Here is an 18,219-nt window from a genome sequence, read left to right as displayed (position 1 = left end):
GTATATGAAAGAGCTGTGTGTGAGCTGGGAGGGGGGGCAGTGAAATGGCGGGAGACAGGACGATACGGAGGCGATTTGTTTGTGGCCATCCCTTATAGGATTACGGCGTCTGGCAACAGATAGACAGAACACCTGAAATTAAGCTGCAAAGGGACGAAAATACCTGTCTAATTAAAATGAATACACTTTTGGCCAACCTCTGTTTCCTTCCACTCGCCTTAGGTCACCTTTTCCTATTTTTACCATTTTTTTTAGATATTAATGGGGTTAATAGTAAAATCTAAATTATCTGACTAATACCCAAGTTCCTGAGTATTGTTCTGCTTATTGTTATTTTCCTGTCGCATGATATCGATGAGGCTGACAGCAATCTCAAATGTTTATTGTATACTCTGAGATTGGCGAGAGAGAGAGAGAGAGAGAGAGAGAGAGAGAGAGAGATCCCTAAAACACAACTACTGTATAACGAAAAATAGCACTATCGAATATTTTCACACACACACACACACACACACACACACACACACACACACACATTACGTGTACAAACAATCTCATCCTCCTCTGACTCACCCCATCAGTACAAAAATCACCCACTGTCGCCCAAAAATAATAATCCAAGAGTTTCCCCCGTCATGAGAGGGGTGAACAGGGACATACACAATACTTCCTGGCTCCCATGACTCACCTCTGATTAAGATCGTTTGGTGTAAACATATAGCTGATAAACTGTACCGTAGAGTTGGCGTGACTGTGAGAGGGTTAAAACGCAACGATCTGGTACAAAAATAGATATATAGATACGGATAGATATAGGTAGATGGATGGATGGATGGACGAACAGATAGATATAAAGATAGGCTGATAGACATATAGATAGATGGGCATGTAGATAGACTGATAAAGATGGACAGATAGATAGAAACATACGGAATGACAGATAGATAGACATGAGGCAGATAGATAAAGGTCCCTCCGATCACTACAACTTACGAGATATCTCCACTACCTTCCTTACTAAGACAGCTTTTCCATGACTTAGGAGCGTATTCTCAATGGCGTCTATTGCGTAACACCTCTTCCTAAGCGACTCATTTTGCCAATTACTCAGCTTTTTAATACTCGTGTGCGTTACTATGCCATGTGGCTGAGCGAGTTTATGTATGTTTGTTCGGCGAGGTGTTGTGTGGCGTAGTAGGGCTGCTCTCTCTCTCTCTCTCTCTCTCTCTCTCTCTCTCTCTCTCTGTAGACAGATACACACACACACACACACACACACACATATATACTGTAGATAGAAAGACACACACACACACACACACACACACACACACATATATACTGCAGATAGAAAGACACACACACACACACACACACACACACACACACACTGTATATAACTACAGAGAGAGAAAGAGAGAGAGAGAGGGGGGGGAAGGGGGAAGCGAGAAAGATCAAAAACCATGGCAACTGGAGCAGTGTGAGATAAGCACATACACAGCAGCGGGTGAGGGTTAACACACACACCTTTACACTGGGACATGAGAGGTGATAGGGAGGGGGAGGGGCAAGAGGGAGAAAAGAGGAAGAGGGGGAGAGTAAAGGGAAGTGAGGGAGGGGAGAAACAGGAAGAGAGTCCGGAGAAAATGGAAGGTAAGAGATGGAGAAAGGAGGGAGAGACGAAAAAGAAAGGGGAAGAGGGAAGAGATTGAGGGAAGAGAGAGGAGGCAGGGGGGAAAGGAGGGGGGATGGGGAGAAGCAAGGAGAGAGGGAGGGAAAAGTAGGGAAGAGCGGAGAGATGAAGGGATGAAAAGATATGAGAAGGGAAGAAGAGAAAGAGAGAGGAAAAGGAGGCGGGGGAGGGAAAGGAAAGAAGCAGAAGGTAAAGAGAGGGGAAGAGGGGAAAGATGGAGCGGAAAAGAAAGAGAGAAACGAACGGAAGAGAGAAGATGAGAAGGTGAGAAGAACAGAGCGAGAAAAAGAGACATGAAAAGAACGAGGGAGAGAGGGGAAGAAAAGAGGGGAAAAACGGGAGGGGGGAGAGAGAGAGAGAGAGAGAGAGAGAGAATGGTATTAAGTGTGAGGTGGGGTGGGACTGATGCTGACGTTGAGTTATGAGGCAGTATCCCCCGCCCCCTCCTCTTTCTCTTTCCCCTCCCCTTCCCTCTCTAATTCCTTACTCTCTCTCTCTCTTTCTCTCTCCACTTACACTATTTTTTTCTCTACCCTCTTTCTACTTCTTCTCTCTTCCCCTTAAGTTTTTTTCTTTCTCTTATTCTCCTCCTTTCCTCCCTCTCTTCCTCCTTAACTCTTGTTCTCTCCGTCCCCTCCTCCCCTCTCACCCCCTTTCACTCAAGTTTTCCTTACTCCCTCCTTCCCCTCCCCCTCCCTCTTCTCTGCACTCTACTCCTACACTTCCCTCCATCCTCGTCCCCCTCTCTCCTTCACCACTACACCATACGACTCGACACAACCCTCACTTCAAAATCATGTGTCCTGGAGGATGGGAGTGATTTCCTCTCCCCCCATTCTTATTCTTGTCAATGGATAAAACTTTCTCCACTGATAATATTTGTGTGTGTGTGTGTGTGTGTGTGTGTGTGTGTGTGTGTGTGTGTGTGTGTGTGTGTGTGTGTGTGTGTGTGTGTGTGTGTGTGTGTGTGTGTGTGTGTGTGTGTGTGTGTGTGTTTTACTGTTCACAAAAATTTCGAGGATCCCCCCTTCCCCCTGAGTCCCAAACAGCATCATAATGTTCCTTTTCCTCCACGTTCCCAGCCACCACTCCAACTGGGTGTGGATGCCAGGTTGCAAAGTCGAAACTCACCTTCCCACAATCCTTATAAAAAACAAATCTACACTATAAAATCACTGCATACTCTGAAACAAATTACCGCTACTCTCTCGGCCAATGTACCACTGGGAGAAGGTACACTAAAAATCCATACATATACACCTGCTAACGGTATACGAATTACTGTATATACCGAACACATACCTCTACACACTACTATGCATACAGCGGCACTACTGAGCATACAACGGCGCCTACTCAGCATACACCCACCCTCAGCTGAGCACACACAGGCCGACAGTTACCCCAACACTAGTCCAGTCCACAACACAATGCTAACTGGGCAAAAACTGGCTCGAGGGATTGATATAAGCGCATGCCGAGGGTTTGGGCAGGTGCGGTGACTGGGAGAAGGAGAGGTGGGTGTAAATGGAGAGGTGGGTGTAGATGATGGAGAGATGGGTGTAGAAGATGGAGAGGTGGGTGCAGAAGATGGAGAGGTGGGTGTAGAAGATGGAGAGTTGGGTGTAGATGCAGGTGCGAGGTTTAACATACAGTGGCGTGAATGACTGAGACTGCAATGTAAACTGTTCCATCTATCTATCAAACTATCTATCTATCGGAAGAAGAAGCGTCGTTGCTGAGTCGGGCATGTGAAGTTAATCTGTCGAATCCACCTCTTACAGAATGCAGTGTCAGGTAGATTGACGGATCTAGATAAGTAGATAGCATGACATATGATAGATAGATACATACAGAAAGGTAGGTAGGTAGATACAGAAATATACTGACATACAGATAAATAGGAAGATAGGTAGATAGACACATACAGATAGATAAACAGATAAGTTGGCAGGTAGGTAAGTTAAGAGAGAGAGAGAGAGAGAGAGAGAGTGGCGTTCGGTGGTGGGGATTAAGGGCTGTTAAAATGTAAGAATGGCTTGGATCTACTCGCTCTAATCCAAGCTGTCACTCACTGGATGCGGCGCAAGACCAATAGACAGACAGATGGATGGACAGATGAGTAAATATACTGAAATATAATTAAATAGATTGATAAACAGACATAAATAAAGACAGACAGACAACCAGAGAGATACAGATAGATAGACAGATTGATAGATAGATAGACAGACAGACGGATAGATAGACAGACTGACTGACAGCTGAAGTGGCCACAGTAAATACGCATCAGTGTAAACCGGTGAGGAGGATCTCTCTCTCTGTCTCTCTCTGTCTGTCTCTCTCTCTCTCTCTCTCTCTCTCTCTCTCTCTCTCTGACACACACACACACACACTAACAGCAGAAGAATGAACACACTAACACAGCCAAACCTATCTTCATGTAATCTCCCATAACCTTACCCTTGCCTACCCTACCCTACCCATTCTCAGTACCAACCCCAGCAACAGCAGGCAGAAGACAGCGGCTGACAGTGAACCAACAGACATGCAGACCGAAAATTCCACAGGTAGGGGGCGTGGAAGTGAGATGTGTAGACGAGGCAAAATTCAGAGGCGGAAAAAATATCACCTTTGTCACACTCTCCATCCCACGACAAGGGGAGCTTTGGGTTGGCTGTCACGTCACATTGTTTTAGTTCTGACTTTTTTTTTGCTTTGTGGCTTTTTCCGTCTGTCTCTAAATATAAACCTGTGTTCCACTTGTTTCGGCACTTTTTTTTTGCCCATGTACGCCATTTTTCGTTACACATGTCTCCCACTACACATTCCCTTTAGTTTTAACGCACTTGATAGGCTTTTCTCAGCTCCTCAATGTTCCTAGATAGATAGACAGACAGAAAGACAGATTGACAGACAGATAAACAGACAGACATATATAGATGGATGAATGGATTGATGGCTCGCTCTGTTTTTGATATAAACAAACATCCATACGAAGAGGCAGGTAGAAGTAATGGAATGAAGAGAAACGGGGAAGGTACAGTGTGTGTTGGGGAATGGTAGACAGAAAGGCAAAATCGAAGAATGGAAATCAGGAAGGAGAGGCAGGAACTGAATGAAGGAATGAAAGGTGTGTAATGGTATGAAGGAACCGTCTTATCTCTGTTATCACGAGAGGCGGAGCAGGGAAGGAGGTCAAGGCGGTGAAGGATTAGCAACACAATAAGTCCACATAAGGTCCACCGGAAACTGAAAGCCGAGCAGGATTTAATAAACTGATAAAAACAGGTATATTACTCCCTCCTCCGAAAAGTAAAATTGGGAACAGTCTAACGTGGATGTTTGGAAAGATACTCGATGTAGCTATAAGAGAAAACACTGTGAGGGGTTTAGAAGAAATTTAAGTTCAGAAATTAAAAGACACTGGAATGCATGTAAAGAGAGATGCCCATTGCCCTTTTTAGCTCCGTATGGATAACTAGAAAGAACAGAGAAGTGTCAGACATGGGGACGCAATTAGGAAGTCATTATTTGCCTAAGTAGGATAGAGAGAGAGAGAGAGAGAGAGAGAGAGAGAGAGAGAGAGAGAGAAATACGGGTGCCAAAAAAATAAGAAAGCATGAGTGAACTGTTCTCGAGTTGCTGATGACGAAGCCAATGCTACAGATCACTTCCACATGCATTGCTCTGAACACACACACACACACACACACACACACACACACACACACACACACACACACACACACACACACACACACACACTTGCATCACCGCGGCTTACTCACCCTCACTCTGACTCACTCCTGACTCACCACAACACCACCACACAATCAACCACAATCCTCATCAGCCACAGTCCTCACTACGCCATATGGCACAATCACTCTTATCGCTCATGTTGACAGTTTGCAGTGCTGTTGTTCATTCTGCCTTAGAAATTCGTACATTATCATCATCATCACCATCACTACCACCACCACCACCATCATTATCAGCATCAATACTATCACTGTCATCATAGTCATCATCATCATTATTACTAGCAACACCACCACCACCACCACCACCATTATCCCAACCTACCCCCTACTTTCTATTCTCCTCCCTCCCTCCCTCTAATCCCCCCCCCCCCACTTTTCTCACATTCTATTTTACTAAATAAATAAGAATGGATCTTCGCCTCCTCTCAATTATAAAATCTGCTGGACTCCGATAACGATGCTGGGCCTTTGACTTAACCCACATCTCTGATCTTATATTTCCGCTGTGCCCTCTGAAGACAAGGACCAACCTATCACAACGGGGCACACACCACACTGATAACACACAAGGATAACACCACCCCAAGCATCTGCATGACCTCATACCACAGCTTAGAGGTTCAATCAAGGAAGCTCTCTTATCTAGCTGGCATTACTCCTGCGCAGTTACAATCTATGTTAATGCCATCCTCTCAAAATTCGTAATATCGCACTAACGTCAAACCATCCGAGACGCGTATCAGTCGAGATGGGACTTCCTGCTGCGGTACGTTTCGCCACTTGCAAGCTGCGTGATCTTCAGACGACGTTGTGAAGGCAGTTGTGCTACAATTATAGTTTATCATTATCCTCCCACGAAACTTCCCACTTATCTAAGCTTGTGTTTAATATTATCCCATTATTAAACCTACCGGTATGTACGCAGACAAGTTAACAACACCTTCTTTCCATCATTAATAATAATAATAATGTCTTACCTTGAGGGAGACTCGAACAATGTGCGGTGGGTTTGTTCGGTCACGTAACATGGTGACGTCACAGTGGTCGAGCTGCACCACCAAGGAGGGAAGGGAGGCGGCTTCGTGGGGGTAGACATGCACACCGCCCGATCGTACCTCCACCCACACCCTGTACGTGGGAGAGGGTCACTTCACAACACTACACTCGTATTTCACTGAAAACATGAACCACACATAATATATATTTAGAATCTATTCTGGAATGCAACGTAATCAACAAGAATTGTAGGAAAGTACAAGTATTACAACTGACGATGAACACTTCACTTTGGCTGCTACTGCAATTGATGGTGATGATGATGGTGATGAGAGAGAGAGAGAGAGAGAGAGAGAGAGAGAGAGAGAGAGAAAGAGAGAGAGAGAGAGAGAGAGAGAGAGAGGTAATCACTGATCCTATTCATTAATGTTTAAGCAAAGCAATCCAACTGGAAAGAAATGTCAGTCCTCTCCTCCCTCCCGTTCTCATCCCCACTTGTGCCAACCGCCCCACCACCACCAATATCAGAAAGTGGGGAGGGGGGGGAGGGGCACATCATACCACCATCTACTTCATCTGTCTTCTGTTTCACCGTCTTTTCCTTGTAGCCTATCTATCCTAACCTCGTCCTAAAACCTATGACTACCCCTTACCCCAATCTGTCTGAGCCCCACCTACCTCCCTCCCCTTAAGCAACTAGCATCCCCCCCCTCTCCTGGTCCTGCAGAAGGACGCCTTCATGTAGTGGTACCGATACAACCAGTCGGATCAACTGCCTGGCTATATAAACATCCCTCAACTACTTCTCTATCCACCGAATGGAGGATGGTGAACTGCAGGAGAAGGGCAACTTGTACGGTACCTGCAGTCCCTCGGGTTCATGTTCAAATACATCTCGGTCTACAACTACCCCCTCCTTGCACCCCACTGGTTAAACCCTTCAATCTGGTTACGTTTTACTGATTTACTCCTACCACCTCCAGGCGAGTTTTCAACTAGCAGTAATCGCACCACGGATTCACTTCACTGGCTACAACACAGCCACTGCGCAAAGCTACCTCTAAGCAATTTTATTCGGCTCTGGGCGGATGTCCTGAGGTGAAAGGGTAAAGGAAGGCAATAACTAACCCTTCCAGTTCTAAGTCTCCCTTGGCCTGAATAAAAAAAATCTGGAGATATAAAAAACTTGAATGAAAAATAAGTGATAGGACTGAAGGTGAAAATAATCCCTTAGGTATTGTTTACTCCGATTAACGTTCATGCGATATAAGTAGGAGCAAAAAGGGTGGTGCAAGCGAAGTGGGAACCCAGAGATGGAGTATGGGAAAGATGCGGAGAAAACAAGACGGCAAATTGAAATTCGGAGATTCACTGGAACTGGATGGAACATGCTAACAACCAAGAGGTCAGGGTGGAATATGGGAGAGTCCTTTGTGGTATGGTGAGGACTTACTCAGGATGATGATGATGATGATGATGATATGGGGCTAAATCAAGCATAAAAATCTAGAATAACTCGCCCACCTGATGAGTCCATTGCCGTGTGGGATGTGGGCGTACCCCTGGTGGGCGGAGGGTGGACGTGCAGGCGGGGGCACTAACAGGAGGCCGTCCCCGCCCACCTGCAGCTGCGTGAAGGTGGGCAGCGTCCCAGCAGAGCAGGAGTGAGAGATCTTACGCGGAGGTGCCATCTGCGCATGGGAAAAAATATTGTTAGCCCCTGCATAGTCGGTACCACTCGAGGATTCTATTCCAGCTGGTGAAAGTTGCTTTTATTGAGCTGAGAGTCATATACGGTATACCGATATATATATATATATATATATATATATCTATATAGATATATATATATATATATATATATATATATATATATATAATGAATTAATATTGTCATCATAACCCACAACATGGTAGAAACGACTGTTACGGTATGTAGTAAATAATCTATTCCTGCTAACATCAAAAGATTTTTTTGTGTGCTATTTCCCAGGATAATGTTGAGTGGACGACGCTGCGACATTCGTGCAGTGACAGTTGTGCACATGCCGGTGTCAGAATATCCCCATGGAAAAGTTACCTACTTTCCTTTACCTAACTTCAGGTTTGAAATATTTACAAGGGGTCATTTTTCCATAAGATGGGACGGTTTTCTGTATCAGAAAAGTGACCCTGGGATCAGTAACCCATGGAGCCAGTTTTTTATACAGAAAAATGACCCGAGCTCAGTTTTTTAAGGGAACTGATTTCTGTATGACGCTGGCGCTTGTTTAACCCTTGTACCTCGAAGATTAAGTAATCTTGTCTCCTCTGCCTACCACTAGGAGATTTTATTCGCCACAGGGCCCTCAAAATCTTAGGATTACCAAATGATCTCGATTATAAACTACACTTCCAGGAACAACTTGTCCATTTCATTCTGGCTAATGTACAATTTTAATCACCTACCGCATGTGAAACATCCCGAGGACTGAGAGTTAAGGTTAGTTAAGACTGGTACACTAAAAAGTTTATATGTAACACCATAAAAAAGGCACTCATGGTCCTTGCACGAGGTGCAAAAGTTAGAGCATAAATTACATATTTCACAATCTTTTCCTACTTCAAATATCAGCCACTCTGACAGATTTTTTACGCCTTGACCCGAAACTATTTGGAGTATATCGCGCTTTAAGTTAAAAGAAACGGCTGCAGTACTTGGGTGCTACGAATTGACCAAATGAACCCAAATTAAGCAGGATACACCCAAATGAACCTAAATAAATACCTATATGAAGGAGAAAACATCCAAATTGACCTTTATAAAGGTCAAATTGTGTAAATGAACAGAAATAAATACCCACATGAACCCAAATAAAGAAAAAATTGCCTAAATTAACCTGAAAAAATACACAAATGAACCCAAATAAATTCCCTACATGAACTTAAATACCAAAGGAATTCACATGGAAATTTATTTATAGGAACCTAAATAAATACTCACTGGCTAATAATGAACAACTGGCCCACAGCTGAAAACAAGCTTGTCATATATTTACTCATTAGTCAAAGTCCGTCCAGGTGGTGAGGCTTTCTTCAATGGTAATCTGTTCAAATGGGCAGCAACAAAAAAGGTCCAATAGGCTACTTCCTCTAAATTTAATGAGCATTTACCTCCGTTCCAGCATTTCCTCCGTTGCTGCATTGGCATAAGGCGCTTTATGTATTTTTATTTTCTGCACTGGTACTACAAGAACTCTATATTGCTGTACGTCTACATTATCCAGTCACTGTACCGACGTGAGAGTTCTGTAACCAGTACGAATCTGCTTTCAATTTTTCTGTGCACATGGCGTTGACCGGGGGTTTTCTTCATTGCACTTGTATAAGTGTTTTTTATCGCTGTACGCTTATCGTAACCCGTCACTGCACTGTCACAAGATTCCCATATCGCTATACAGTCATGGGGCCTCCTTAATACTGTCCATGCGGCGACAACTGAGATTTTTCTTTGCTAAACACTCCACGAACTCCAGCTACACAACGGCACATGCTCTTCTTCTTCCTCTCTGGAGACTCCTGTTTGTTTGTGTCTTTGGAGATTTCGAAACATCTCTTCCTATACGCGATTTACTCGTCACACTACGCCTCATACAGTAAGTTCCCGTATGTTGTTGATGAAAACCGTATCGATATTAAAACGATATAAATAACATAAAAAATGTTAAGGTGTAATGTGAAAATATAATTCTCTCCGAGATGCTACAAAACCTCACATTCCTTGTATTTATTAACCCACATCCATGATCCTCTCTTATACAACTATCTGCACTCCTCAGTCACCCTACATCACACCTCGTATTTCTTCTTAAGTAAACGAATATATCATAAAACTAAACAGCACATCGAAGTAGGGCCTTCGTTGTGCTGAGTTCGAAAAGTGGGGAGGGGGGATTCTCATTCGTGCCAAACATGCCCGCCCTTATCTCAATCAACTCATTTTCTTTTAAATTGCCGTAAAAAGGACATAGCGGCTTTTATTGCGATTTGCTATACACTATTGCTTTAAAATGCATAAGTTCTTTACAGACATACATATTGTACATACATAAGTAAAAAATATTAAGAAAATTTAACTACTGGCGAATGTTTACTGCAACAGGGAAGACAGAAAAGCCATTAGTTACGACATAAACACTGCGCTAAAGCTCAGCTTCAGTATATAATAATCTGAGACTACTACAGTTTGCAGCAATGAAATAAAACCTACTTTCAATATTTTTTTTCCTTTTTCCAAGATTTTACCGTCTGTACAAAGAGTGGGCCAATCGAATGGCTTTGGTTCTGCCAGGGAAATGACTCACTTTGGCGAACCCCATCTCGAAGGCCGAGTAAAATCGGTTCATTTGGTGCACTCTGTATAATGCCCTCAAATTACGAGTACTGTACACATCCCAAAACCTTCGTCTGAGTTTTGTAGATGATAATACAGGGAAAAATGCATCACGCAATGGACGCCGCATTTTCAGCCTCATACTCGAACCAAAAAGGAATTATGTTCGTGTCACACATATTTACGATCGAGCCCCTGTCGCAGATTAGGTGTGCTTTTACAGGAAGTACTAGACGTGGGAAGATTTTTCACTCCTTTCCCTGATTTCCCAGAAAAGTTCTAATCTGCAGTAATTTTCGTCTCGTAACTAAGAATTATTTATGAAGTTAGAACAGGCGACAGAGAAAGATTCGACAGACTCTTTGACTTTCCTGCAAATCAAAACCTGAGCTGAGACAGGTAATTAATTGTAAGAGCGTTCACGTATCCCAAGCCTGGTATTGTAAGTTTTCCAAGTTTTCCGACTAGTGAATGATTTTTTGTGAGACTTTGCCTGTTCGTGAATCTCTGAACGAATTTTTGTGAAACTACCTTCCTGTGAATCCCTCTGCGACCCAAAAGTGAACGGAGGTAAGTCGCGGGAAGGATTCAGATTTCAAAATGTTTACCGTCGTTCCAGAAAACTTCGAGCGTCTCTGAAGCACCGTCGGGCCAAGGAAGACTGCATTAATGGAACAAGAGAGAGAGAGAGAGAGAGAGAGAGAGAGAGAGAGAGAGAGAGGTATTTATTCATAAGGCACAGCTAATTTAAAAAAAATAAAAAAAAAAAGCGTAAGTGCATATTGAAGATGCCATAAAAGATAATTATAAACACACTGAAATGAATATTACTTAAAATGCACTGAAATTAGTAATGTAGAAGAGAATGATCGGTAAAATTTGGAAAGTACCGTAGATAAGTAGACGAGTAGAATGCTAGCAGGATATACCGAGATACCAGAGCACCAGCAATAGAGTGAAGTAGACTGTGAGGTATGTTACAATATACTACTGTGCTATTACCTGGAGTTGCAGCCCTCCCTCTCTCGCAATTGACGTATATTGCACAAGCTAATGATACCACTCCCCCCTTCCTCATCCTTCCCTTTCTTTTCCTCCATTTCTCCTTTCATATTTACGTTCCTTCCACCTCTCTCTTCCCTCTTTCCCTCTTCCTTTCCTTTCTTCCCTTTCTCCTTTTATATTTAAGTTTCCTCCATCTCTTTCTTCCTTCTTTACTCTTCCTTCCCTTTCTTCTCTTTCTCCTTTCTGATTAAGGATTTTCCCATCTCTCCCTGCCTTCTATCCTTCATCCTTTTCTTTCTGCCTTTCTTTCTTCTCTACCTCCCTCTTCCTTTGTTTCACACTCATCTTTCTCTTTCTCTTCTCTCTCCTTTCCACTCCATCCCACCCACTTCCTCTTTCCCTTCTCCAGGTTCCATACTTTGTAATCATTCCCTCTTTTCTCCTCGGTTTTACATTTTCTTATTTCTTCCTCCTCTTGTCTCCTCTTTCTTTCATCCATTTTCCCTTCCCCTCCTTCCAATCATCACCCTCCTTCTCTTCGCCTTCTCCTTCCTCCCTCCCTCCCTCCCTCCCCAGTCCTTCCTACTTCTCTTCCCCTCCTTCCCTCCCACCATGTTTCTCTTCCTCTCCCTCCACCTCTCTCTTCCACCCCCCTCTCTCTTCTTCCCCCCTCCCTCTCTCCTCCTCCCTCTCATTCCTCCTTCCTCTCTCCCCGCCCTCACGTAAAACACACACACACACACACACACACACACATGCAGTTTTCTCAGAACTTGTTGGTTAGAATGTGAGGCAAATTTGGTATATAGTTGTTGTTTTTTTACTTAAGTCAAACAATGAAGATCCATTTTAGGAACGACCCTCATGCACAGTGAGATACTTGATTACGTCTGCTATAATTTTGTTTACATTCGTTTATTTCAGTTACAGTACTATATTTTTTATTGTCACTGTTGTCGTGCTTATCATTATTATTATTATTATTATTATTATTATTATTATTATTATTATTGATGTTATTGTTGTTGTGTTGTTATTGTCATCATCATTAGTAGTAGTAGTGGTAGTAGAAGGTCAGGTTTCCTGGTGCTTGAATGGTTAGTGAATGGCAGTGTGGTTCATTCAGTTGGGCAAACTCTGGTTAGTGTTCGTATCTCATTCTATCAGTTTTTTTCTGGCTCTTTGTACCCTACCTCGTCTTCACCCACACCCAGGGATGGGAAAGGAGGTCTGCATGATGATGATGATGATCGTAGCAGTAGCAATAGTAGAAGTAGAAGTAGTAGTAGTAGTAGTAGAAGTAGTAGTAGTAGTAGTAGTAGTAGTAGTAACAACAACTGCAACAACAGTAGGACTATAATAGAAACATAAGTACTATTAAATATTATCATCATAAACATCATGTGTCTAGATTTTACTGTTTCATCCTCATCATACTCTCGCAGGCCAATACACACCCCACAGAGAGCATAACCTCCATTATCAATTTTACTCACGGTATTTTAATCACTTTATATTTGCACTGTGTAACGTTATGCTACTATACTCGTGCGATATATATATATATATATATATATATATATATATATATATATATATATATATATATATATATATATATATATACTCGCATATATAAAAGAAACACACGCACAGAAACATACATGGATACATAAACACACGTACAGTGCTCTCTCTCTCTCTCTCTCTCTCTCAGTGGTTGTCACACCCGCCTCCCTCCACCACCACCACACTCTCCTCCTCAACTCTGCTCCACTTTCACCTCTATCTCCCTTCCTTCCTCGCTCTCTAACTCACCCTAGTTAAACTGCCTAGATAGGTAGCCTACATACGCAATACTACTAACACTGTTTATCTCTCGGTCTATTTAGCTACATCTCGCTTATCTCTCGGTCTATTTAGCTACATCTCGCTTATCTCTCGATCTATTTACCTGTCTCACTCTTATCTCTGTGCCTATTTATCTAACCCACTTGTACTCTCAGCCTAGTTAGTGAGGCAACTTGAGTATTACTATTTATCAGTTTATCTATCTATCATCTATTTTCTGATGATCTTTATATTTGTGTACATATATAAATATAGATGTAGCTTAAGTATATAAAACTATTAGTCTTGCCAGGTGCTGGAGAGGGACGCCTTCACGTGATGGCACCAAAACCAGGCGACTCCACTGCTTGTACAAACGTCCCTCAATTTCTTCCCTGTTCCGCAGAGGGAGGATGGTGGACTGCAGAAGGGCAACTTAAGCCTGCAGTCCACTAAGTTCACATGTCAGGTGAGTCTGGGGTTGCTAGTGTTACTGCCCTTACCCAGCTAGCCAACTTATAGCTTCTTCTTAATGCCAAGATGACAGTCTCGCAAAAAAGGAAAGAAAGGGTGAAGGCTTGCAAATGTTACCTTTCGAAAATAAAATCAAAATTTGCCAATCTCTGCCCTGCCTGTCTGTCTATCTGCCTGTTTAAGTACTTGTCTATTTATTTGTCACTATATCCATTTAGCTGGGTGATTATATGTTTATTTATCTATCTGTCTGTTAATTGCCAAACGTTTAATCCTTGAGTTATCTTGATTCCTTCCTGCTACAGGCTTAGCTGGAATTTTGGTCTAGCCAGTGGATGGCAAAACCCACTCATGGGGTGGCCAAGGTACTGCTCAGAGGGGTCCGGAGGTATTCCACCAGAAATTTGTGTGGCCACAGGGGTGGTCAGGCATAATTCAGGGGTGCCCAGGTCTCTCCTGGCCATCTCTCTGACTAGGCCACTGCGTGTTCTTGCCACTCCAAGCCGACTTCCATCATGTACTCTTCTTATTTTTATCCTTTTAATTGCATTCCTTTTCTACCTTTCCTCATCCCCTAACTTACTTAAGCACTTATAACGTCAACAGTCTTCCAAAAGCATATTATAGTATCTTTTTTTTTTTTTTTCCCCGGCCTATCAACCAATGGGGCCGAAGCCCCTGGTTATATAGTATCCAGTTAAACATGACCTATATAGCAAATTCCAATCGTGAGGCAAGCTACGTAAAACGAAATTATGCGTATAAAAGCTTCAAAATTCCCTTTAAAAAATACGCAACCTGTCTGAATCAGAGTTTTCTTCACGCCAAAAATATAAAAACACAGCCTAACTATGAACGCGAAAATCAAGAGTGAATGAGGCGGACATGTCAACGCCCTGTGTGGGAAGCTGAGGCAGCAGGTGGTGCGGTCTAGCTCGGGGACAGTAACACAAAAACCACCATCTTACCTCCTACACATTTTTTTTTTTATCTGCCCTCTAACTTTCCCTCACACCTGTTTCATTCAGTCTCTTATTATTCTTGGCCAAACGCGTATTTAAAAGGAAAAGGTATATACACATAGTTGATCTAACTTTGAAGACATTAAAGTACATATACTGTATACACACTTTTTTGTTCTTTTCGCCTACCTTCTGACTTCCTCACACTTACATTAACGCATCCCTCCTAATTCGTGCTCAGTCACATAACAAGAGATAAATAAAAGACTAGGTAGATAAATAAAAGACTAGGTAAACAGAGTAAAGAAAACGGCTTGGCTTGAGGGAACAGAGGATGAATGCCCCAGCCACCATCGCCCACAAAAAATGCACTACAGCAACAACACAAGTGGGACAAACCAATTCATCACAACCACAACTGTAAATTTAAAAAAAAAAAAAAAAGCAGAGAAGAAAAAGAAGCGAAGGAATCGAAGAGAAACCACGCGACAGCAAAATTATAGCAAGAACACCACAAGAAAGGCACCTGAACAAATAGAACAGATACATCACAACAACGCAGTGCAACAACAACAAAAGTATAACAAAAGGGATATTAAAGGCAGTACTTTGGATGGTATACGATGCTTCGTAGCACCGTCTTTTTAGCGATTTATCTTCCTTAATAGTCGTTAAAATTCTCTTGTAAGTAAAGGAATGCAAAGTAATGATTGAGAGAGAAGGTGACTTCTATTGCGATGTTCCGGAGAATAGAGCTAAATTTCACTTAGTGAGAATTAAATATGGATGCAGTGATAGCAAAGAGAGGTAAATGTGCCAAGGAAGTGGAGAGTAAAGTGGCAATGCGAAAGAGAGTGGTTGGTGCTATGAAGACCTTGATACAGAACGGAGGTCTGGGTGTGGCAGCTGCATGAGGAGACTGTATGAAGGAGTTTTGATGCTCTCCTTAACATATGGTTGTGAGACTTTGGTGGTGCATGAAAACGAGAAGTCAAGAATTAGAGCAGTGGAGATGGAGTTATTGAGAAATGTGTGTGTAATACGGAGAGCGGTCAGGGTAATGCGAAAATTGTGGAATAAGGAAGGTTATGAAGAACACAGTTTAAAAGAGCGTGCATAGATGGTATGGTCATATGGCGAAAATATGTATAAATAGGACGATGAAATAGGGAGATGTGAGTGAGTCTGAAGTGGGAGAGGTGTGGTAGGGCAAGAAGGTGGATAGGTATAGTAAATGAGTGTGTGAGAAAGTGAGGTATGGAAGCTGACAAGGCTAGGGAACTGACAAGGGATCGAGCTGACTCGATGAATTTTGTACGGAGGAGTGTATAGTAACGGTTTGGCACCATTTTACACTTGACAGTCGTTGAACTAACTGTTTGACAGGCGCACTGTGCCTGTCAGATGGAGCTAGGATTTCGAGGGCTACAGTGGTGAATGATGGGTGAGTGGCCTATTTCAATGGGCATGCTACTTAGCAGTTCTCCCATTATCATATTCTCTCCCTTTCCTGGCCATCTGTACCTTACCTCACCCGACATGCTGGTGGGGAAAAGAGTCAGGTTGCTGATGATGGTGATTATGATGATGATGATGGTGATGGCTAAGGAAAAAAATTCTGATTTTTCTCATGGCACGAAGGCACAAGATGAATAACAAAATCTGATCCTACATGGAATAGATGATTTATTTTCGTTTCCATAATCGATTTATTTTCATTTCCATAATCGATCTCTTAACGTAGTTGAATAGGCAAATTCGCAATCATTACAAACACTATATGTGAAGCTAAAGAACGTGGTGGTGAAATATTTTTTGGCCTATCTGATAGAGCCAGGCTTCCGTGGGCATGAATGATGAGTGAATGTAAGCGTGGCCCATTGAACTGGGCAAACTTAGGCTGTCTAGACGTCGTTACTCCTCATCCTGCCCTAGGGTGGGAAAGGAGGTCCGGATGATGATGAATAACAAGTACCTTTGACAGGGACATATATAACACTGTCATTATCGATAGGTGCCTTTTTTGATAGAATTATATTAATCTGAATTCCACCCAAGTTGCGAACATGATAAAAATTGGCCACATTATCAAAGGATGCTCTGTCTGTCTGTCTGCCTCTCTCTCTCTCTCTCTCTCTCTCTCTCTGTTACAGCTACAGCAATGGGTATATACATAAGATTACCTGAGTTGTTATGAACGCCTAATATGCATGTTTTTCACCTTGTCCAGCAACGTTTGGGCAATAAACGCAATTAAATCCCAGTCTTACATAAGAAGACTGGTAGTAACACGGAAAGAAGCTCCTGTTTAGTGTTTGTTTTCTCGCCATAATATTTACTTACCTGCACCAAAGACGATTTGGCTTTGATTAATATATATTCCACATGTACAGCACAAATGTATTTTCTGATGCACGATATTGCAGTTTATGATGTCCTCGTTTGATTTATTATTATTTTATCATGGGTTGAAAGTTAAATCGCAGCGTCTACAAGGAAGTGCCTTAAAATTATATGCGTACGATCATGTCACTCAGATCGAGAAGTGAATCTGTCAGGTGTCGAAATTGATCAAGCGTGATCCTTTTAACCATGCCCGTAGTAAAGAAATTATGCAATGAAAAACAGCACTTGATGACAAATTGCAAATATCATGTATCTTTTATAAACTGATTAGTGTGAATATATTTAAATTCACATACCTTTGCGGCGTCTTCAGTATTTGTTCTGCAAGTCACTCGAGTTTACACAGCACCAGCCCCACCACCTCAGAGTATAATCCTTGTTTGGGTCGCACAAAATATTGGTCTTTTTCATGTTCTGTCACACAAGATGAATGAAAAAAAAAAAAAAAAAATCTGGCTGGTCCACGCGAATTTTCTCTGACGCGAGAAACTCGTCCACCTGCAATATCACCGCTGTCAGATTGCACCAGGCTCTTTCATGTAGGATTTAGCAATGTCTTACAGCTTAGATAATAGTGATTAAATCGGATTAGTGCACTTGTTAGACGAGATAAACGCACGCAACAGGTTTGACAACATTTTAGTGATAGCCTATTGAAGTCACCTGGTACGATACTCTCCCCAAGGTACTACACCTATTCACACATGCCAGACG

The 18,219-nt window shown here is 42.4% G+C and overlaps 1 protein-coding gene and 1 non-coding gene across 2 annotated transcripts in view; both read right to left on the bottom strand.

The window, feature by feature from the left end:
- The window catches only part of LOC145412843 (uncharacterized), a 68,654-nt gene extending 60,507 nt beyond the window's left edge, over nucleotides 1-8,147 (bottom strand). The window contains exons 1-2 of the mRNA XM_080282643.1: nucleotides 7,981-8,147; nucleotides 6,438-6,588 (exon numbers count right to left, since the gene is read on the bottom strand). Of these exons, the coding sequence (XP_080138769.1) occupies nucleotides 6,438-6,588; nucleotides 7,981-8,147 (318 nt within the window). The remainder of the gene's footprint in view (nucleotides 1-6,437; nucleotides 6,589-7,980) is intronic.
- LOC145413051 (U4 spliceosomal RNA) lies at nucleotides 7,438-7,512 on the bottom strand. Its single transcript, XR_013899662.1, has one exon. It is a non-coding gene; the product is annotated as a U4 spliceosomal RNA (small nuclear RNA).
- Nucleotides 8,148-18,219: the final 10,072 nt, after the last annotated feature.

The sequence above is a fragment of the Coenobita brevimanus genome, chromosome 94 (genome assembly GCF_032717465.1).
Source record: "Coenobita brevimanus isolate Jiangsu-jjx chromosome 94, ASM3271746v2, whole genome shotgun sequence".
In the NCBI taxonomy this organism is placed as follows: domain Eukaryota; kingdom Metazoa; phylum Arthropoda; class Malacostraca; order Decapoda; family Coenobitidae; genus Coenobita; species Coenobita brevimanus.
Note: the sequence above shows the minus strand (reverse complement) of the source record. Positions and strands in the feature narration are given on the sequence as shown.